This window comes from Elephantulus edwardii, unplaced genomic scaffold (assembly GCF_000299155.1).
Source record: "Elephantulus edwardii isolate Elephantulus edwardi_28Jun2011 unplaced genomic scaffold, EleEdw1.0 scaffold00001, whole genome shotgun sequence".
Taxonomy (NCBI): Eukaryota; Metazoa; Chordata; class Mammalia; order Macroscelidea; family Macroscelididae; genus Elephantulus; species Elephantulus edwardii.
This window is the reverse complement of record NW_006399751.1, coordinates 6755370-6779857: the sequence shown is the minus strand read 5'-3', so window position 1 is coordinate 6779857 and position 24488 is coordinate 6755370. Positions and strand designations below refer to the sequence as shown.

Genomic DNA, 24488 nt, shown 5'->3' with positions numbered 1-24488 from the left:
AAACTGCAAAAATACTCTTGCTGCCAATAACGAAGGTCCCATTTGTTTAACTTGCTCACCAACACTTGATATTCTTGTCTTTAATTTTGACCATGAAGGTAAGTGTGTAATGGAGTCGCTTTGTGGTTTTAAGTAAAGATGCTGAGTATTTTTTTATGTCCTTATTTGCTGTTTATATGGCTTTTCTGGACATTTTCTTAGTCTTAATTATTTTGTACAATATGAAAAAAGGTGCACATATTTGGATGGAGTAATAACCTGGTTGAATTTTCTACAACTGCCTCAGTGATGGCAAATTATTTAACTTTTCTGAGCCTGTTTTTATATTGTAAAATGAGAATAAGAAAAGAGATTAATCTGGAAAGTTGTTTGGTTAGATATTGTATATATGTAAGTGACCTGGAATGTTATATATCTGACATATAGATATAATAAATTAGTTTATTCAGAAGCTGCACTGTAATCCCACAAACGTTGTACAAATCCAATAGCTGCTCCAAAGGAGAATGGGCAGTCTCCTCCCGTGAGATTTACTGCCTCTGAAAACTTGCTGGAGGGTCAGCTGACTCAGTGGCACACAACACAGCAACAGTAACTCTTTTTTTATAGTATTTGATAGCACTGATAAAAACTTTTTCATAAAATTCTTTGCTTTATTGGTTTTGTTGTTGATATTCAACTCATACAAAAGTCAGCAATTTATACATGTACCATTTAGTGACTGATTACATTTTTCAAATTGTACACTTTCTCCCTCTGTTTTAGAATTATTTCACTATTCACTGACCTTTAATTTCCTATTTAATCTTTTGACTTGCTTTTATCAATTTGATCCTATATCGCAAACCAGACCTACAGCCAGTGAGTTGATTCTGTCTCATTATGACCCTTGAGGACAGTAGTTCTGCCTGTGAAGAGATTCAGAGAGCGTGCTGGGCTCAAGACACCTACCTTTCAGTAAGCAGCTGAATGTTTTAACCACTATACCACCAGGGGTTCTTGATCCCATATGAATAGTTCTTAAAAGAGAATAATACTCACCTACAACCAGGAAAGGATAAAATAGATGAGTGGGACCTTCTAAAAATCAAATCCCTATGCACATCCAAAAACTTCTTCAACAGGGTAAAAAGGGAAGCCACAGACTGGGAAAAAATATTTGACAGTGACATGTCTGATAAGGGACTTCTGTCTAGAATTTATAGAATACTTGAGCACCACAACAAGATGAAAGTAAAAAACCCAATTGAAAAATGGGCACAGGATATGAACAGACGCTTCACCAAAGAAGGCATTCAGATGGCCAACAAGCACATGAAGAAATGTTCAAAATCCCTGGATCTAAGAGAGAGGCAAATCAAAACAACTATGAGATAGCATCTCACTGCAGTAAGAATAGCAAAATTAAATTAAACAGAGCAGCAAACAAATGCTGGTGAGGTTGTGTAGAAACTGGAACCCTTATTCACTGTTGGTGGGAGTGTAAAATGGTGCAACCACTATGAAAGGCAGTTTGGCACTTTCTCAGAAAGTTGCAAATAGAAATACAATTTGACCTAGCAGTTTCACTATTGGGAATATACCCTAAAGAAACCAGAACCACCACCCAAGCAGATATATGCACACCCATGTGTATTGAGACTTTGTTCACAATAGTAAAGAGTTAGAAACAACCCAAGTGCCCATCAACAAATGAATGGATAGGAAGCTGTGGTATATTCACACAATGGAATACTACGCTGCTTTGAAAAACAACTCATGTAATATTATACAAAATGGGTGACCCTGGAGGACATTATGCTGAGTGAAATATCTCAGTCACAAAAGGACAAATACTGCATAGTGCCAGTGTTGTAAAATGGGACTGACATCGGGGTTGGGGAGAGACAGAAAGATGGGATACATAATGTATATTGCATTGAAACAGATGAGAACTGTTTAAAAGGGAAGTATGACAGTGCAACAATGAATGAATGAAAACCCAAAATCTCTGTAAATGTTCATTAAAACTAATAAAATTTAATAATAATAAAAAAAATAAAAGGGAAATATGATTAGGTATTATTGTCATGACAGGAGTCCAGAATGAAGGCTGAACAGTGGAGTGGACTTGAGGGCAGGGATTGTAAAACAATGAAAGAATTTTTCTTTTACTCTTCAAAGAGAAGAGCGAACTGGGGGAGAAGAGTAGGCAGGGAGAAAAGTGCAACAATGAATGAATGGAAATCCAAAGTCTGTAAACTTTCATTAAAATTAATAATAATTTAAAAAGAGAAAAAAGGTCAGTCATAACTATTTTATTCACTTGTAAAATCAGAATATCTGCCCTTTTGATACACTTGTGTGAGGATTAAATGAGGTATCAGAATATGTAGGAATGCCTTTAAAGTTGCAAAACTATCCTAAGTTAGCTTATTTGGTTTACTGGACGGGATAGAGTTTAGTACTTTGCTCAGCTTCACTGTAGGTTCCGTTTCATATTAATCTGTCCTGGTGTGCTATGTACGGACTCTGACAGGCAGCATACACTTAAGTCTTCTTTTACTTACTTCCTTTATTTGAGTGGCAAAAGACAAGGAGAGCAAATAATGAAAATTTAAATCCTTTTTAAGTTAAATTTTTGGAGGCCAAACAGCTCGAATTTGTTTATTTTTTCATCTGGAGACCTGTTTCCTTTTTTTTTTTTTAATTGCAGGTTATCATTGACCATAAGTTATTTGTCTAGAGTTCTCAGATTAATGGATTTCTTGAATGCATTTTGTTTCATACTCAGTAAGATTTTTAATAAATAAGGTTTGTGTGTATTTACTACATAATCTGAATTTGTGGGTTAAAGGATATGCAAAATTTTCTTTTATAAGCTAAACAGGGATAGGGGGGCCATTCCTTGAAGAAGGACATCAAGCTTGGAAGGGTGGAGTGACAGCAGGAGACGAAGACCACAGATGAGATGGATTGACCTAGTGACTGGGCTATTGGATCAGGATAGGGCAGCAGGGTTCAGAGCTGTTGGACATAGGGTCACTATGAGTTGAAGGTGACTTCAGTAGCACAAAACTACAACAGCAACAAGTTTTAATGCCAAGAAAAAAAAGTTAAATTCTCTTCTTTTTTATTTTTGTCATTTTAAGTTGGTAGTCAAATTACATTAATAGATACCAGTAAGTAGTTATAAAGTATATGTTACCAGAGTAGGTACTTTCTAAAATATTGAACTGTGTGGTATTCTCCCTTACCCCTCACTCCCTGTTGTGTGCCTTCCTGGATTTCTGTAGTTGAAACAAAAATTTTTTCCATTCATTAAGCTGATGAGAATATAGTAGCAAAGAAAAATTTATCAGTGTTTGACTACTTGAATGAAAATAGAATATTGTTTCAAATTAACTTCTCCAAAGGTCTATGACTCTGCTTCTTCTGGAGCTTTATGCTTGCTTGACTCCAGGATCTTTGGCTACAGAGAACTGTTTTGTCTATATACCATCCATAATTTGGGAGGTTTACAGGAAGGACTCCTTGATGTTAGCTTTGAGAAATTCATATTCAAGCTCAGCAAGTTTCCTCTCTTTTTGAGATAGCACAGTCATTTCAGAGGAAAGATACCTGTGTGAAGCTTTAGAGTGTGATTTTTCTCTGAGAGAATTGATGACAACTTTACAGTTAACTGTGTTAGCGCTTAATTTTTAATATTTCAGTTCTTCTGAAATATAAAGTATTTCTTCCAGCACTTAGTGACAGCTTAGTAATTGAAATACGTAATCTGGTTTACTTAATATATTTTTAAGTATTCTATAATACTTTAATAATTGGGTCATACAATTAGAGCTAGAAGCCTTCAAGGCATTTAGTTGTCCCTTTTGTCTATTTTTTTATTTCTTTTTTTCTCCATTGTTGCCTATTTTTTTTATTGTTGCCTATTTTTAAAGAAAAGATTTTTAATTATTAATTATTTTTTGGGTTGACTGACTTTATGAATGAATAAGAATTTTTTTTAAATTATAACCACTGTTCTGATTGATAATTTTTTCCCCTTTGTTGTTTTATTTCAGGTTGTATATATACATACATACATACATACATATGCGCACGCGCACACACACACACACACACACACACACACACACACAGAACAGTTTAGTTTTGAAAAATATTATGACAAGCACAAAGTTATGCCTGTGTAAGTAACAGATGATAATGTTAATTTTAAGATGAGAGCTCTTAAGAGTTCAGAATCAAGTCCGGCTTCAGCTTCCTTCAGAATTTTTAAGAGCTTCTTCTGGGGAAAGCCAGCAGTACTGAGTGAATCATGAGAAACAGATCAAACTGGGATTGAAACATCTACCAGAGTTGAACCAGGTGCTGAGGTCCTGGAGGAAATATAACCAGAGGAAATGAGCTGCCCTGTACACTCTAACCAAGTTCACCAGGTTCTGCTTTTCTTTCACAGGGATAGATCAATGCAGATCATCTTTATTGAGATGAAAAAGTGTCCTTAACACATTGCCGCACACTTTTAAATTGATGACCATGCTTAGAAACACATTTGCCATCATATGCAGCAACGGGTTAAATCTTAACAGATCATGAAGGGGAAAGCAAGAACTTCATTAATATATGCTAAAGATACTGAAATCCACTGCCATGTCCCTTCATCAGGTTTCTGAGATTATAAATCTTAAAAAGGAGGTGGCTGCTCCATCTTCCTCCTGTGTAACATCTGGTGAGGTCCAGCCACCCACCTTTTGGCTTGTAGACCAACATTTAATCTGCTACCCCACCAAGGCTCTTTTGTTCTTGTGTACCATTGAGTCGGAACCATCTCATAGCTAACCCTCCAGTGCCTTTTCAGAGGCTATAAATTGCATAGGAGGAAATTGCCCATCTTTCTCCCAAGGAGCAGCTGGTGGATTTGAGCCACGTGCACTTGAGTTGGTAGCACAGTTTCTTACCACTAAGACAACAGAATCCTTTTGTACAGATGAACTCAAACCAAACCTACTGCCGTTGATTCAGTTCTGACTCATGATGTAAATCTTAATGAAAGGAGACTGCCTTTCTGCAGAGCAGCCAGTGGATTTGAACCAACAACCTTTCTGTTATCAACCCAAAACATAGTGCATAATACCACCAGAGCTCCCTTTTTGTTTGTTTTTTAAATTTTTTAACATTAATTTTAATGAAAGTTTACAGAGACTTAGGGTTTCCAGTCATTCATTGTTGCACTTTTCTCCCTACCCACCCCTCCCCCCAGAGCTCCTTATGATAAACAGTGAGTGAGGTTATGTGGACAGTTCTGTTCTTATTTCCTATCTACAGCATTAAAGCTGTTAGGTTTTCTTCTTTTTCCTCAGGAAACAAGAAGTAGCAATTCAAGCATAATGGCAGAATTTTTGCTTGGTTCTTCATTTGAGAAAGTACAATGAAGACAAATTTAAAATAATTACATAGGGAGCACGTTGTTACATGCCATACAGTTGGAACAGGCTTACAGCTGAGCTTCCACTGGGTTTCAGAGGCTCTAAATGGCACAGGGGGAGATTACTCATCTTTCTCCTACAGAGAAGCTAGCTAGTGGATTCAGACCATCTACCTTTGGGTTGGCAGCACAACTCCTTAGCCACTAGACCACCAAAACTATTCTAGGGAGCATGTCAGTGACATAGATTCTCATGACTTTGCAAGAAGAATCTTCTTTTTTTTTTTTATAAAAGCTTCTTTATTGCTAAGATCTTAGAGCAAGAAGAATCTTCTGTATTCTAAAATAATGCCTCTATTTCTTGAATGGGGTTGTGTGGGTATGTATGTGTGTGTGTGTGCACACATATAAGTGCCAAGCACATTCTGTAGCTTCTGTGCTGTTATTTCTTTATTGAACAGTAAGCAGTAGATTGGAAAATTACATAAAATTGCTGAGGAGCTATTTTTACACTTATATGCAACCCAATTATGATTCAGAGCAAATGAAATTGAATGACTGTAGTGATTATCTGGCAGGCAAGTGGCTGACTGTGCATTTGTAAGCAGAGAGGAGCATGTGGCCAAAGGAAAGATGAGTCAGTCAGGATCTTCTGAAAGAAGTTGTTAAACAGACTACAGAAATGATTATAACTCAAAGGCAGGGTGGACACTTCTTTAGTGGAATATCTTATTTTCTTTGATTTAATGACCAGCTCATATTGTTGCATATCTGCAGATTCATTGGTCGGTGGGTGGGAACAACTATTCCTTGTCTAGGAAAAAAAAATTACTCTTTTCTTTGGAAAGAAATGACAATATTTAACACTGGAGTGTGTAAGTATCAGTGTTTTGTGATGTTCTGTATGTTTCATGCACATCAAGTTGTCTTTTTACAACGTGTAATGAAGTATGACTTAATCCTACTTTTATATGAAGAATCAGACACTAAGCAAATGTAAGTTATTTGTTCAGACACACTGATAAAGATAGAATTTTAACCTAGATTTAGCCTGATTCCACATTGTCTTTCTACTCTTCATAGTCCACCATGAGGTTAAACATTGTGATAATATTCCCTTTTCTATTCTTCTTTTAAAAGAATTCTCTTTTTTAAATAAATACAATTACTTTCTTTATGATACAAGTACATTTATTGAAAAATAGGAAAACCCATATTTTTGCTACCAGAGTAAGCAATAGCGAAAGTTCATTGGTGGAATTGTTGTCTTCCATGAGGAGACCCTGACTGGATTCCAGGTCAGTACACATTGTGTACAGTCCCCACCTGTCAGTGGAAGTTTTAATTTCACAATGAACAGATTACAGACTGAGTCATCCTAAGAGGAAAGTCCTCTTGATGATCTGTTTCCAGAAATCAACCAATGACAATGTGCATCACAGGGGTCTGCTTGTCACTGATCGTGGGGCTGGTGCAGCAGTCCTGGGGCATATTTTATCCCACTGTGCAATTTACAGTTACTGTAAATCAGGGTGGAATGTCTGACTCTAGGGTAGCTAACATCATCTGCTACCTAGAACTTAAGAGTTAATACTTTTGTGGGGATTTGGCTTTGTTTGGTTTTTTAACTAAAAACAATTGTTCTTAATCGTTCAAAACATTCTTAATTGTTCCTAAATAAGAACAATAGTTCTTAATTGGCATTTTTGTCAGTATCTTTTGAGCCACTTCATTATGCATGTATGCTTATATATACATACGCAAATACATACTAGAGCCCAGTCCTGTTCCCATCATGTTTGATTCTGACACACCCATGTGCCAGAGCAGAACAGCATTCCATAAGGTTTTCCGTGTCTGTAATCTTAACAGTTGGAAGCAGGAGTGGCATCCGCTTCCTAAACAACATGACTCTGGAAACTTCTGAACTTTGAGAAACGATAGTTATTGAAAAGCTTCAGGTCTTTTGTTCATAGGGTCACCGTGAGTCGTGCTCGACACTACAGCAATCAGCAACAACAACAATCTTACTGATGTTGTCTGCCAGGCTTTCTTCTGCAGTGCCATTGGGCGAGTGAGTTCGAACTGCCAACCTTTCTATTAGTAGCCAAGTGTAAATTGCATTGTCCAGGAACCTTTAAAGTCAACAAAAGTACTGAGATTTCAAGTACAAATCTTTTGTGGTCATGAGCTTTCATTTCCATAAACTAAATAGGTAGAATAGTTGTGTTATGTGGTAGATAGATATTTACCTTGATAGGAAACAGCCAGACCTTTCCTAAATAGACAGTTTTCCATCTCCATTAGCAATGTATGAGTATTCGTCCATACTTACCCTTTTTTGTCTTTCTTCACTTAGGATATTATTTTTCAGGGCTAACTATATTGTGCCAAGTACTGAACTTCATATCTCTTGATGACTAATACTCAGTTATATGGATTTATCATACTCATTTGCTTCAGTATTGTGACCAGTACTGCAGTCAACATTGGTATATAACTGTATCTGTGCCTTCACTTCTTTTGGGGATGTCCATAGGAGTAGAATTCCTGAGTCATGATAATTCTTTAACTCTTTGAGGAATCACCAAACTTTTCAACCGAGGCTGTACCATTTTCCATTTCCATCTATAGTGAATGAGTGTTTCAATTACTGCACGTTCTCACCAATACTTGTTAATTCTGGGATGGTGTTTTCTTGTTTTGGGAGCTTTTTTTCAGGAATTTATTGTCTTTTGGTGTCATGGAGTCAGTTCCACCTCTTAATTGATGCCGTGTACAACAAGGTCATAATTTTATCTTTGCTGTGCGTAAGCTTATTCTTGTAGTTCTGTGTCAGTCCATGTTGTTGAGGGTCTTCATTTTTTTGACCCTCCACCTTGCCAACACTCCACCTTTCCAAGGACCATGATGTCTTTTTTTCAGACTAGCTTCTCCTAACATTATACCCAATGTATATCACCTGTAAGGAGCACTCTAGCTACATTTCTTCCAGCACAGGTTATTTTAATCTTTGGATAGTCTGTGGTATATTTAATACTTTTCATCATCATCACAATTCAAAGGCATCGGTTCTCCTTTGGTCTTTCTTATTAATTGTCCAGCTTTCAAAGGCATATGAAACAGTTGAAAATGCCGTGGCTTGGGGTGGGCACACCTTAGTCTTTAAATTGATGTCCTTGCTCTTTAGGACTTTAAAGAGGTCTTCTGCAACATATTTAACTAATGCATTGTGTTGTTTGGTTACTTGACTGATAGTCCATGGATGTTGATTGTGGATGCAAATACAATGATATCTTCATCTATCATGATGCTGCCTATTGGTCTGCTTGTAAGGATTTTTCTTTTCTTGATGTGATGTAATCCATACTTGAAGGTTATAATCTTTGATCTTCAGGTAATGCGTCAAGTCCTCTTCACTCTCCACAAGCAAGGTGGGTCAGCTGCACATAACAGTCATCATGTTGTTGTTATGTGCCATCGAGTCGTTTCCGACTCATAGCGACCCTATGCACAACAGCTCTAAACCCTGCTCTATCCTGCGCCAACTGCACCGCCTCTGACACACCCATCCCGATTACCCCCGTCACCGAATCAATCCATCTCATAGAGGGTCTTCCCCTCCTGCGCTGTCCCTCCACCCTCCCAAGCATGATGTCCCTCTCCAAGGACCCGTCCCTCCTGGCAACATGTCCAAAGTATGTCAGACGAAGCCCCAGAATCCTTGCCTCCAAGGAGCAGCTTGGTTTAATCCTCTCCAAGATGAATCTGTTTGTTTTCCTGGCAGTCCATGGTACATTCAGTACCCTTCTCCAGCACCACAGCTCAAAAGCATCTGCTCTCCTTCTGTCCTCCCTAGTCATTGTCCAACTCTCTGATGCATAACAAGCGATTGCAAATACCATGACCTGTATCAGGCGCACCTCAGTCTCCAGAGAGACACTGTTGCTCCTGAGTACCTTTGAGAGGTCCCTAACGGCAGACTTTCCCATCGCGATACGCTTTTTGATTTCCTGACTGCTGGTACCAAGAGTGGTCACTGTGGAGCCGAGCAAAGTGAAGCTGTGAACACTCTCAATCTCTTCGTCATCCATCCTGACGCTGCCAGTTGGTCCAGTGGCGAGAATCTTTGTCTTCTTGACATTGAACCTTAGTCCATACTGAAGGCTGCAGTCCTTGACCCTTCGCAGCAAGTGCATGAGGTCCTCCTCAGTTTCAGCAAGCAAGGTTGTACCATCTGCATAACGGAGATTGTTAATAGATCTTCCACCAATCCTGATGCTACAATTCTCCTCATAGAGCCCAGCCTCTCGAATAATCTGCTCTGCATACATGTTGAAAAGGTATGGAGACAGGATGCATCCCTGGCGTACACCCTTCCCTATTTTGAACCGTGCAGTGTTACCCTGCTCTGTTCTGACTACTGCCTCTTGGTCCAAGTATAGGTTTCGTATTAGCACAATTAAATGTTCTGGGATTCCCATTCTTCTCAGAGTCAGCCACAGTTTGTTATGATCCACACAGTCAAATGCCTTTGCATAATCAATGAAACACAGACATTCTTCTGGTATTCCCTGCTTTCAGCCAAGATCCATCTAACATCAGCAACGATATCCCTAGTACCACGACCCCTTCTAAACCCAGCCTGGACTTCCGGCATTTCTCTGCTGATGTGCTATTTTAATCGTTTTTGGATGATCTTCAGCAGAATCTTGCTTGCATGTCATCATAGTGAGTATAAAGTGGTATCTCATTGTTTAAAGTATATTAACAGATTATCTAAGTGAAAAACATTTTTATCAGCTCAGAAAGAAATCCCATACCAATTAATAGTCACTCAACATTCTTTCTTCTTATCCTCACTAATCATTAATCTTTTTTTTCCTCTATTCTGGACATTTCCTATAAATGGAATCATACTAAAAAGCCTCTGATTTCTTTCAGTTAGCATAATATTTACAAAGTTAATTTGCACTGCAGTATGTACTTTATTCTATTGTGTGAATAGTAACACATTTTGGAACTTCTATTATCAGTTGATGTAAAGTATGTTGTTGTTACCACTCTAATTGATACAGATTTTAATACTATGGGGGGAAAGGAAAAAAAGAATTTAATACTATAGACTGTGAAAGTTATTTTATGTGTAATGCAGTATTAGTATAGTATTGTAAGCCCTAGTATTTTGAATTTAAATTAATAAGATAAAATTTAGTTGAACATAGTTTTATTTCCAAAAGAATACAGTGTGAATCCATAGTACTTTAAATGTTTTGTGAAATTTCAGACACATTATATGATATTTAACTTTTGAAAAAATCAGAAACTTTTTATTGTTTTTCTGTTAGCTAAATCTACTTTTCCATTTTATAAGTTAAAAAGCTTTAGGAACTCTGCTTTGTGTAAAATATTTTATTATTCTGACAATGGATTTAATCCCTAGGTCATATTCTAATAAGTTTTCTTTTTAAAATTTTAAGTAATATATCATAATTTTCTATAAAAAATGTCTTTGTCTTTAAAATGACATTATTGAATTACATTACAAAATATAATGGCAATTTTCTTGACTAATTTTCTTTTATTTGTATTTTGAGGTTTGGTCTTCATAAGTGCATGAAAGCACCAAACATTTGCTTTGAAGATGTACACATAAAACTATGTTTATTCAAATGTGAAAAATCTAAATAAATCATTACAATTATTTAAATATTATTTTTAAGTTATAATTCTAGACACTGGCTTTGATTCAGAATTGTAGAGCCACTTTCTGAAGCCATTTAGGAATTTCCCAAAACAATTCATTGGTTTTCTTTGTCCTAAATGAGCATTTGTAACAGGAATAAATGGGCTTTTTAAAATGTAGTAGTTTTCATATGGAAAACATTTTTTACTGTAGAAGTTAGCTATTACAAAACTAAGAGATTATGAACTTGCCATAAAATCTGATTATAGTAGTACGAAGCTAACCTGTGTCTGTCTCTTCTATTAACTAAGAGGTGTTCTTTTCATGGTTAGTATGAGAATTTAAAATAGTAATGTGTTTCATAAGTGAAACTCCCTACTTTGTTTCATAGTTTATTTTTCCCTACTATCTATTTCCTTGCCCTCCCTGTTAAAAGAAGGAAGTCTAAATCTTGATTACAAGATGTGGTAATCAGGTTCTTTATTAATGTGATCTTTCTGTAAGATTGACTTTAAGTTCTGGGAGGTATTGAGTATGTGAGGCAGTCAGACATATCTGTGAAGCTTGAAATTTACAATGTAGAAGGGAATGAGCAGTTATCAGAAGAGAAGGAAATGTGTGGTTAAACGGTTTCAGCTCTAACAGTGAACTATTTCCATTGGTCCAAGTGGAAGAAGAAATTGAACCTTAGGGGTTTTCTTTTTCCTCTGATGTCAGTAGAAATTGCTTCAAAGTGATGTATTATTAATAGGAGACATTGTTGTGTTTAGTGACCTGACTAGGATAAAGAAAAATGGTTGTGTTTAGGAACTGAGTGACCTGAGTAGTATGAAGAAGGCATAAGTTTTAACAAGTTTGTATTTTGTAGGTATCTGGGAGTTATTTTCCTAGTAAGTTTATAGTTATTAGTAGTCTTTGTTTTTTTAATTAAATGTCCCTTAAAACAAGAACTTTCCAAGATTCTTTGTTGAAGAAATTGCTCAATGGAGAAAATAATAATTCCACCTTTTACCTCAAACTAAGAATCTGTTTTGTCAATTTAATTTCATTACAGAGATAATGACTAATGCTAAGCCCACAAAGGACAAGCATTATTTAAAGAAAGTGCTTTGTTTGGGTAAATGAAGAACTCATTTATATTAACCTGAAGTTTTGAAAATGTATGCTCATTTTTATTTAGAAACCCAAGTTAATTGACATACAGAAGATGTGGCATAATAGTGGGTTTTGGGTTTTTTTTTTTAAATGTTTTTAAATTTTATTTTACTGTTTTTATTTTACTGTGTGTACTGTGAAATCAGATCTGACAGGTACAGGAGGAAATTGCCCCTCCTTCTCCAGCAGAACAGCTGGTGGACTTGAACCACACACCTCTGGGATTGCAGTGCAGCTTCTTGCCACTAGGCTACCAAAGCACTCTATAATAGGACTATTTTTAAGGACTGTTAGATCCATGTCATTGAATTGTACATGTAGAAACAATTGGATTATTTATTTTGCTGTATATATAAGTTTAAAAATTTTTTGAAAGTAACTGTTAGGACAGCATAGTGTGACATGTAGGAACTGTCATTTATTTCTTAACATGGATCACAGTAAATATTAACCTCAAGATGATAGTATGAATATTTTTCCATTCTTAATGTGTCCTTAATTAACCTAAAGAAAACTTTTTTTTTTAGCCAAACTGATTAATTTGGTGGTGCAGAATGAAAATGAACTATACTTGGCTATTACAGCTGAAGTTACATTGCTCCTAGGATTATTTATTTACTTGAAAAATATTGAGGAAAAGTGACTACTGTAGATGAAAAGTAATCAAACTATAAAACTGAAGTTTTAAATTCCAGGACAGAAGGATGGAGGAGTTTTCTGATCTAGCTGAAAGGTTTCAAGAGCAGAGATGATTCTGAAGATCATTCTAAATTTTAAAGATTATTCTAAGACTTACCAAGCGCTCTTTTTTGTTGTTGTTGTTGTTGTTATGTGCTGTCGAGTTGCTTGCGACTCATAGCGACCCTATGTACAACAGCCCTAAACCCTGCTCTATCCTTTGCCAATCACACTGCCTCTGACACACCCATCCTGATTACCCCAGTCACTGAATCAGTCTACCTCATAGAGGATCTTCCCCTCCTCTACCCTCCCAAGCATGATGTCCTTCTCCAAGAATCTCTCCCTCCTTACAACATGTCCAAAGTATGTCACATGAAGCCTCAGAATCCTTGCCTCCAAGAAGCAGGCTGGTTTAACCCTCTCCAGGATGAATCTGTTTGTTTTCTTGGCAGTTCAGGGTGCATTCAGTACTCTTCTCCAGCACCGCAGCTCAAAGGCATCAATTCTTCTTCTATCCTCTTTAGTCATTGTCCAATTGTCTGATGCATAACAAGTGATTGCAAAGACCATAGCCTGTATCAGAAGCACCTTAGTCTCCAGAGTGACACCATTGCTCTTCAGTACCCTGGAGAGGTCCCTAACAGCAGACTTTCCCATCGCAATACGTTTTTTGATTTCCTGGCTACTGGTGCCAAAAGTGTTGACTGTGGAGCCAAGCAGACTAAAGTTGTTAACAATCTCAATCTCTTCACCATCCATCCTGATACTGCCAGTTGGTCCAGTGGTGAGAATCTTTGTCTTCTTGACTTTTTTTTTTTACCTTGGTCTATAATGTATAAACCAAAACCCATTTACTGTCACATTGATTATGACTCATCACCCATTACAGGACATGGTACAGCTGCCGTCACATAAGATTTCCAAGGCTGTAAATCTTTACAGAAGCAGACTGCAACATCTTTTTCCTGCTGAACAGTTGGTAGATTTGACTGGCAGAGATATACTTTAACCATTGTGCCGCTAGGACTTCTTGAGAGCATAAACCACCTGTGAGCCAATGTGACATTACATTTATCACATAACTCGTTAAAGCTCATTGCCATCGAGTTGGAATCAACTTAGCTGACTCTGTTGGAGTTTTGTACCTGTAAATCACATGAGAGGAGATGGCCCATCTTTCTCCCTTGGAGCCCTGGATTAGAACTGCCGGAAGGGCATATCCTTTAACCTAACAGTGCAGCTTCTACAGACTGTACCACCAGCATGCACAAAAATTCCGGTAGACCAAATGAAAGAAGAAGAAGACTATATAGTTTTCTATAATCCTGAATTTATAATTCATTTTGGTTTTCATCCTCTTTTCTATGTCTTAGGTATACCTGAAGGCTCCCATGATTTTAAACGGAGTCTGTGTTATCTGGAAAGGCTGGATCGATCTACAGAGACTGGATGGTATGGGTTGCCTGGAGTTTGATGAGGAGCGAGCCCAGGTAGGGTGACTTCAGATTTTAATAAGCATGACTCCTTACTTTGTTCCTAATCTTGCACTTCTCTGGAGATCTTTTTACCAAATCTTTAAAGTACTTACAGAAAATAGTAATATTGAGGAATCCTGAAAATGTTGAAAGCCATATTCTGGTCTTAATTTTGAGAAAAGTTTTTCTTTTAGTGTTCTTTGGCTTATCTATTTAGTGAAAGGCCTCAGGGTTCAATACATTTTTCTGTTTCACATTTATTCTTTATCCTTAAAACATCTGGAAGAAAGAAGAAAACAATTTAAAATACAATATAAGCATAGAACTTCTGGAATGGCTGAGTGGCAAGCTTGGCAGGATCCTTTTTCCACAAAAGTTGTGAAAATTAACCAAAAGACATAAATTCAACCTTTGAAGCATCTGTGTAAGAAAAGCTGTTGAGTCTTAAAAGAGTGAGAATCTTTTAGTCCGTATCCTTCCCTTCAGTCTGTTGTCCTTGTTAGATGCCACTGAGTCGATGGCAGCTTAGAGTGACCCTGCATGTCCTTAGACTCTCTGCTGTGTTCAAACCTATAGTTATAATTATTGCATTAGTCAATCTCTTTGAGAGTCTTCCTCCCTTTTCCAAGTCCGAGGTCCCTCAAATTCTATAAAGTTGTCTGTGTCAATCTGGGAAAGCTGACATCTCAAGAAGCAACCAAATAGCACACTTGAGACAGTAAAGGAGCCCTGCTAAGAATGCTCTGAGGATAATGCTGTCCCATAAAATTGTGAGCAGCAGTTTGTTGTTAGGTGCCGTCAAGTCCCTATAGTGGCCCTATGAACAAAAGATCTGAACCCTGTTCCACCCTGTGCCATCTTCACCTGACACATTAGAGCCCACTGCAACAGTCACTGAGTTAATCCACCTGGTTGAGGGTCGGCTCTCCTTCATTGACCCTCTGCCCTTCCCAGCATTATGTCCCTCCTTAAGAAATAGCCCCTTTTAGCAGCATGCTTCAAGTATGTGAGACAAAGATTCATCTTTGCCTCCAAGATCACTTCGGCTGCACCGTCTCCACGTCTACAAAGGACTATACCTGGCATGTAGAAAATTCCTAAATGAAAATTTGTGGTTTTCTTACTGTTTGCATTTGAACATTTCTACTGTTTTCAAGGGATCTTAAAATATTTCTCATTTTGCAAAATGAATTTCAGCCCTCTTACGGAGATTTCTCTTTAGAGTAGTCACATGAGGTGTTAATACCATCCCCATTTTACATGGGAATACACTGAGGCTTAGAGAAGTATAATACTTGCCCTATGTTATAAGGCTGGGAGCTCAAGTCACTCTCTCTGCAACTATCTCTTGTGTCCCTTATTCAGAACAAGTAGCAGAGGTTGCCAGGCATCATCTAGTTGTTCTGGTCTCAAAGTAGGCAAGGTTGTAATTTATGTAGACAATCGGTCCTGTTCATTGCTGAACAGATACTTCGAGAAGCTGAACTCTGAAGAAAAATGTAGCAGCAGCAGCAGCAGCAGCATCGTTCATTATGCAGATACCACAACCTCACTTGCTGAATGTGAGGAGGACTTGAAACACTTGCTGCGTAAGATATAGAGACTGCAGTCTTCAATATGAACTGCATCTCAACAGCAAGAAAACAAAACTGAGCCAATAGGCAAAATTATGATAGGTGGAAAAAAGTTTGAAGTTTTTAACAGTTTGGTCTTAATTAGTTCCATATTCAACTCTTGGCACCAGCAGTCAAGAATAAAAAAGCATATTGTGTTGAGAAGGGACCTCTCTAAAGTACTGAGGACTACTAATGTAAGTTTGAAGGTGTGCCTGATTAAAACCGTAGTCTTTTCAATCACTTGCTATATGTCTGAACGCTGGACAGTGAATAAGGATGACAGAAGAAAATTGATGCCTTTGAGTTGTGATGTTGGAGAAGAATACTGGTTATCCCATGGACTGTCAAAATAACAGATATGTCTTAGAGAAGGTGCAGTCAGAGTGTTCTTAGAGCCAGTGATGGCAAAGCTTCATTTCGTATACTCTGAGCATGTTTCTAGGAGGAGGTATTCCTTGGAAAAGGACATCATGGTAGGAAAGGTGGAAGGTCAGTGAAAGAGAGGAAGGAAGACGCCAGTGAGCTGGGTTGATACCGTGACTGCAGTGGTGGGCTCAGGTATGTCAGAGTTGATGAGAAGGGTGCAGGATAGGTCAGGATGCAGATCTGTTGTTTATAGGGTCACTTTGTGCTGTATTGTGACTCCTGTGTGTTTATTTTATGTATGAACGTATATATCTGTGTGTGTGTGTGTGTGTGTGTGTGTGTGTGTAGCACACATATATGTACAAGCATACCATATATTATTGTGTTTTACAGATACTACATTTTTTTTAAGCAGATTGAATGTTTATAACAATCCTGCATCATTCGTTTTGGTGCTGTTTTCTTAATAGCATTCACTCATTTCATACCTGAGTATCACTTTTTGGTAATTTTCACATTTCAGACTTTTTCATAATGCTATTACACACTTAGACTGCAGTGTGAACGTAACCTTCATACTGGGAAATAAAAAACCTTGGTGTTACTCCCTTTATTGTAATGGGCTTTTTATTGCTGTGGTCTGGAACTGAATCCACAATGTGTCCAAGGTATGCCTATGAATAGACATTTGCCTACAGGAATGTCTATAAATGCATATATTCATATGCATACTATATTCATATTATATATTCAAAACATGCTTTCCTATACAAGTGAGCATACTTCTATAACCACGTACACTTTTTTGTTATTATGGAAGGTGAGTTTTGATGAAATATGATTTTGTTTTTTTAATCTTTTTGTTTCTTCAGTTGTGTCATTGAAAATTCTAGCATTCTGCTGCATGTGACCACAGAGATGAGGATCCTGTGCTGTAGACAATTTTAAGTTGGGAATACTGGTCAGTTTTGTGATAAAAGAGTGTTACGTGAGGGCGGGATGAGGGAAATTGAAAGAATTTGTTCTTAAAAACAATGTATTCATGGAGCTCTGGTGACCTAATAGCAAGTAGCTGCACTGCAATCTGAGAGGTACGTGGTTCTAATCCTCTAGATGCTGTGCTGGAGAAAGAGGGGCAGTCTCCTCCTGTACCAGTCAGATCTGATTCGATGGCACACACACAAAATAATAATTTAAACCCCCCCAAAAAAAAATTTAAAAAAAAAAGCCACAGTGTATTTGAATTTTGTAAATAAACTAGTAGAAAAAAATATTTTTTTTTAAAAAAAGACATGTTATGATGCTTGGATGGTAGGGTTGAAGGGTAACAGAACTAATGGCTTTCACAATAACCAAAGAAACAAGAAACCTTAGCTGTCTGAGCCAAGAAAATGTATGTAAGAATGAGGAGATGACTACAGACTGGAAAATGCTTGGGAAGTCAGCTGTGTAGGATGGTGATTGTCTCTGATGATGAGAGAGCAGTGAAGAGTCAGAAATGACTCCTGTAGCAGTGGTGCTGTCAGTAGAAGAGGAGTCTTAAGATTAAAGTAGTAATTATGCTTTTAGACACATTGTTTGAGGTACTTGGATTTTCAAGATGTGCAGGTTAGACAGTAATTAGGGACTAGGATGGATAGATTTTTTTTTGTTTTAATTATATATTAACTTTTCTTTTTTCTTTGACAAGTTCCTTTGGATTTTTGTTTAATTTTTTTTGCATTTGTTTATCAGTCCTGCTCACCTTTTCCTCTTTCTGGGTTCAATGGTATGCATGTCTCATCCCCAGATTACAGAAGAATGTATGCGTTGATTTTGAGGATTTTCCCCCCATGTTTTTATCGTTTAACTACTTGCAATGTGTAACTTGATCAGGACTTTATTTTGGTGAGTAGTGGTGTTAGGTGCTACTGAGTTTTATGCCATCATGATCTCTGGCATTGTCCAGCCCATTGTGGTAGTCACTGTGTCCGTCCATGTTGTTGATAGTCTTTCTCTCTTTCACTGGACCCTCTGCCTTTCGCAGCATGACAGCTCTCTCCAAAGACTGGTTCACTCTGAAAATATGCTCAAAGTAAATAAGGCAAAATTTCACCATCCTTGTGATAAGGAGCACTCTGATTGCAGTTCTTTCAAGACAGTTTTTAAAGCAATCGGTGTTAAACAGAGTTTGAAAAACAATCCAGGCGAGCTCTGGTGGCCTAGTGGCAAGAAGCTGCACTCCAATCTCAGAGGTGTGTGGTTCTAATCCACCAGATGCTCTGCTGGAGAAGGAGGAATAATCTCCTCCTGTACCAGTCAGATCTGATTTGACTGTACACACACAAAATAATGAAATAAAGTAAAATTAAAAAAAAAAGTTGGTGAGCTCTGGTGGCCTAGTGGCAAGAAGCTGCACTGCAATCTCAGAGGTACATGGTTCAAATCCACCAGATGCTCTGCTGGAGAAGGAGGAACAATCTCCTCCTGTTATCAGTCAGATCTGATTTGATGGTACACACAAAAAATAATGAAATAAAATAAAATTTAAAAAAAAAAAACCCTAGCCAAATCTTCCTTTAAGAAAAAAAGAAAAACAATCTATTGTTTAGAGAAGGAGCCCAGGTGTGATACAGTGGTTAAGTGCTCCAGTGTTGAGGGAAGTCAAACCCACCTGTAGTTCTGATGTGGAGATTTCAGCCTAGGGAATGGTACTGTGTATTCTGGGGTCATTATCAGCAGTCAGATTTGTCTTGTAATAATGGTGCACAGCAGTACTTAGGGAGGGGAAGAGCAATTTTTATTTTTCTCTCTCTTAAAATTGTGACTTGAGTGAAAGTTTACAAAGCAAATTGCTTTTGCGGTCAACCATTCCTACATGCTTTGTGTAACATTTACTAGAAAATCCACAATTCAGTTACATTTTCTCAAGTAATTCAATGTAGTAATCCTTCTGTCCTTCCTATTTCTACCTTCAGGACAAATACTGTTCTTTTGATCTTAGGTGGTTGGTTATTCTAAGGAGAGAGTACCTTCCTTGTGTTTATCGGCCTATCTATAAATGGACTGAAAGTTGAAATGGGGTAGTTTTTGTTTTCATTTCAGAAGGTAACAAAGGGCCACAGGCTTGGGAGTCCCACTAGTCTATTAGATAAGTAAATGCAGTCTTTTGTTGTTGTTGTTGTTTTGTTTTGTTCCATGTTTTCCTCCATTCTGTTCAGGATTTTCTGCAGTCACTCCTTTTAGAGTGGGCATTGATGGTGGTAGACATCTGCTCTCAGATGGTAGAAGTTGAGCATTTGACAGTGTAATGGAATACAATTACTGTTTCCAAAGGATAGTACAGTTAGTGAAGATAATGGGTTTGGGGTTTTCCCCCCACCCCTGTAATTTTAAATTGTGATTTTAGTGAAAGTTTACAGAAAGCATGGGTTTTCAGTCAGTCAGTCATTGATGCAAATTTCCTCCTTCCTTCCCCCCTGCTCAATTCTCTTTGTAATGTACTTCTTGTTCCAGTTTGTTAATTGTCATATATGTAATGCCTGATCACACATTCCTTTCAGACAGTCCTTTTCCTTCATCTGTGCCAGTGCAGTGTTCATTATCTATCCGCTCTTTTCCTCTTCTCCCCGTCCTGACATCTTATTTTAGAACACTAACACCGATGTTACCTGGTATTTATCCTTTTGTGACTGAGATATTTCTCTCAGCATAATATCTTAGAGAATCACCTTTGTTTGACAAGTTAATTGTTTTTTGGTGCTACATGAACTTTCCATTGTTTTTCTGTTTGTTGACAAGCTATTGTGTTGCTTCTATCTCATTGTTACTGTGAATAATGTTATACTAAACATGGATCTGTATACATCTATTTGTGTCATGGTTCTGGTTTCTTTAGGATACATTCTGAATGGTGTGATAGCTGGCTGGGTCAAATGGTTATTTCGATTTCCAACTTTTTGAGAAAGCATCAGAGTGCCTTCCATAGTGATTGTAACATTTTACACTCCCACCAACAGTGAATGAGCGTTTCAATTTTTCCACTTTCTCAGCAGCATTTTTTGTTGTTTGCTGCCCTGCTAAACTTCACTGTTATTGTTGAGGGAGTTTGTTCTTTTAAAAGAAGCTCTGGCTTTTTTTTTTAAATAACGTTGATGTTTGGTGTATCTATATTTTTAATGATATTTTGTTACTCAACTTTTTCCCTTAAAAAATAAAACATTGCCATATTTTATTTATTCTAAATCATAATTAAGATTTATGTTTGCATGTATTCCTCTGACAGCAGGAGGATGCATTAGCTCAACAGGCCTTTGAAGAGGCTCGACGAAGGACACGTGAGTTTGAAGATAGAGACAGGTCTCATCGGGAGGAAATGGAGGTGAGAGTTTCACAGCTGCTGGCAGTAACTGGTTAGTACTTTCCCCCAAACTATCAGGCTATGTTTGTGATGTTTGTGCATAATGTTTTTAATAATTTAACTGTAGTTTTGTGTTTAATTTTTTTTAAACCTATGCTCTGAATTTGTATTTAATTAGATGTTAATTGTTACAAAAATACTTTGATTTTAAATTTGTGTGGGAATTTTTTGTTGGTGCTCATAAAAAATAATTGCAACAAATAGCATTTTCTTTTAACTCTGATCTCTATTATTACTGATTTTCTTAGTTATTTTTCGTATTTGTAGAAAATACTTGTTAGCATAGAATATTGTTTTATACATACGTCTTTTAAAATTTGGGAGTAATATATCCATTGTTAATTGTTATTAAGAGTCTTGATTTTCTAAAAATACATATTTTGGTTATTCTTACATTCTTTTCCTTGAGGAAAATTTACAATTTTGAGTTATTCAAAGAATGGAAGTAGCAGACTATTTTAAAATCTTTTTATTCAATCTAAAATACAAACACAAAAATCTACACAATAGAAATGTATAGATTGATGAACTGTCATAGGCTAACACTCAAATATCCAGATCAGAAGACAAAACTTTTGACATTCACCCATAATCACTTTCTGGTGTTTTTATAATTGTTGTGACTGACTCGTGAGTTCAGTCTTAATCACTGAAGTTTAGTCTTTGTTGGTTTTAAAATTTTGTGTCTTTTAATAGACATAAATGATACAAGCACTTAAATTATATGCGCATGGCGTGCACAGGGAGTAGATGTCAGCTGTTATTTGAAATTTTTATTTTTAATAAATGAAAACAATAGGAATATAATGGCTAGTATGCAGTATAAAATAAAATATATATTCATGTCTGGTAAGTTCCATTGTCAGTGAATTAATTTCTATAATGGACTGTCAAATGTGACATAGCTGAGGATGTCCCTAAGAATACTTTCTGATAGGTGAAAGAGAACAAGAAGAGTGTATTTTTATATTATACTTCTGAACCTTTTTGCTCGTGTTACGTGTGCTCCAACGCAATGGAATAGACTATTTTTCTAATCATTCATCAAAGTCCAGCTTTAGTGTTCCATCAAGCCCTTTTCCCATCTCATTAATCATAATTAACCCTTTCTACATTGTAGTTTGCAGGGCACTTCTTATTTCTGTTAGTATTCTACTGAATAATGTTAAGAAGCACTTTATTGAAAAGTGTTTGATAAATTATGAACACTTTATTGTAAACACAAATGCCATGGTCCCTAATTTTTTGGGGGGTCCCTAAGTTTTATATCACCAGTATTACTGGTTATATCACACAGTATTACAAACACTGTGGTGTTTGTTTAGCTATCAGTTGGAGGTATCTTGCCTGTCTGAAAACAAGAGTTAAAGGATAACCTGTAGGCTAGCTAGACTAGATAATATATGTTAATGGTTTCTGAAGATATTTTAAAGGTTTATAATTGGTTCGTTGATATTAGTTAAGTAAATAATGAACTCAAACTGTTGTACTAGATCCTTTGTTAATCAGCTGTCTTTGAGTTGATTCAGACTCATTGCAGCCCTATAAAATAGAGCTCCCCATCAACAAATGAATGGATAGAGAAGCTGTGATATATTCACACAGTGGAATACTACGCTGCGTTGAAAAACAGGAACTCATGAAATATTATACAAAATGGGTGACCCTGGAGGACATTATGCTGAGTGAATGTCTCAGTCACAAAAGGACAAATACTGCATAGTGCCACTGTTGTAAAATGAGATTGACATTGGGGTTGGGGGGAGAGTGAGAAAGATGGGATAAATTATGTATACTGCATTGAAACAGATGAGAGATAGAACTGTTTCAAAAGGGATATATGATTAGGTATTATTGTCATGACAGGAGTCCAGAATGAAGGCTGCATAGTTGAGGGGACTTGGGTGGAGGGACAGTATAACAATGAAAGAATTTTTCTTTTACTTTTCAAAGAGAAGAGCGAACTAGGGGAGGAGGGTGGGCAGGGAGAAAAGTGCAACAGTGCATGAATGGAAGTAAAAGGGAAAAAATAGAGTAGAGCTCGCCTAATATTCACAAGGTTATAGAAATCTTTATGGAAGCAGGAATGGCATCCAATTCCTGAACAACATGCCTCTGGAAACTGAATTTTGAGAAACGAGGATAGTTCTAGAAAGGCCTTTTGTTCATAGGGTCTTGATGAGTCGTGCTCAACTCAATGGCAATCAACAACAAATAAATCTTTATGGAAATTGACTGTCACGCCTTCTCCCATAGAGCTGTTGACTTCAAACTGCTGTGCCATCAGGACTCCAGGTTCAATATTAGAGGGAGAAAATGGATAAAAGTGTATGGGTATGGCCTTCAGCTGCTTTCAGTCTTAAAGGAATATAGATGTATAAGCAGATCATTAATGTCTACTCTGGCAGAAATTATGCAAGATGGAGCCTTAAAAAGATGCTAGCAGTATAAAAGAAGGAACATTTAAATCTGTTTGAGGGATTCAGACTTGCAGGGATTGAAGGAGGACTGTGAGTTTTACGAACAGAGTTGAGAAAAGCTTTCCAGTCAGAAGAAAACTGTGTACAGAAATATGAAGTATTCAGAAAGCTTGCTGAGGTGGAAGAACCTCAGGTTGGCCAGTTTCTGGAACAAATTAACATGTGACATCCTTGAAAGAATATAAGAAAAGTTTTGTGAAAGTGCTCTTCACCAAGCAACAATAACAAAGTTCCACAGGGCAGCAAACAAAAAGTGCTGGTGAGGTTGTGGAGAGATTGGAACTCTCTTATTCACTGTTAGTGGGAATGTAAGATGGAACAACCACTATGTAAGACAGTCTAACGTTTTCTCTAAAAGTTGGAAATAGAAATATCATTTGACCCAGCAATTCTACCACGGGGAATATACCCTAAAAGAAATAGAACCACAACTCAAACAGATGGATGCACACCCATGTTTATTGCTGCATTATTCACAATAGCAAAGAGATAGAAGCAATAAACAAATAGATGTAAAAATTATGGTACAGCCACACAATGGAATACTATACAGCACTGAAAAACAATGAAATAGTAAAACATTACACAACATAGGGGAGCCTTGAGGACATTATGCAAAGTGAATATCTCAGTCACCCAAGGACAAATACTGCATAACTCTACTATTATACAAGAAGACAGACATCAGGGGGTTGCAGAGGGAATGGGGAAGAAGTGAATAGATAGATAATGGACACTGCAGTAGACCAGTTAAGGGGAAGAACTATCTGAAAGAAATAATATGATTATGCATTATATGTATGAGAACAATCTGGAACAAAGGGTGCATTGCTGGGTGGGCTGGGGGAGGAGGAGAGATGGGGAGGAGAAGATGTGCAACAGTGAATAAATAAAAGAAAAAAAGGAAGTGCTTGTCAGCTACATTGTATCTGAGAAAAGAGCTATTTGAAAGTTAATTGAACAATTACCAAGTTTACTTACAATTTTTCTTAAATAAAATTTTTATTTTATACTGATTTACTTAAAAAGTTTGTATACATTGTTTTCTACACCAGATCCTTCCCATTTCCTTAACCCACCCCCTCCCTCCACCAGTTGAATTGTGCAACCCTGTTATTTACCTCCCTGCCCCCTGTCCACACTGCCCTGTTAGATCCTCATACACATTTTACTAGTTATCTATTTCTACAATAATGGTCTTATTATATAGTACTTGT

General features: G+C 37.0%; 1 protein-coding gene across 2 annotated transcripts in view; it reads left to right on the top strand.

Moving 5' to 3' along the window:
- Positions 1-24488, top strand: part of CBFB (core-binding factor, beta subunit) — a 47310-nt gene that overhangs the window by 9934 nt on the left and 12888 nt on the right. The window contains exons 4-5 of one of the 2 annotated variants that reach the window (XM_006878708.1): positions 14309-14425; positions 20657-20783. In XM_006878708.1, coding sequence (XP_006878770.1) covers positions 14309-14425; positions 20657-20783 — 244 coding nt within the window. The remainder of the gene's footprint in view (positions 1-14308; positions 14426-20656; positions 20784-24488) is intronic. The other variant, XM_006878707.1, reaches the window with a different exon arrangement.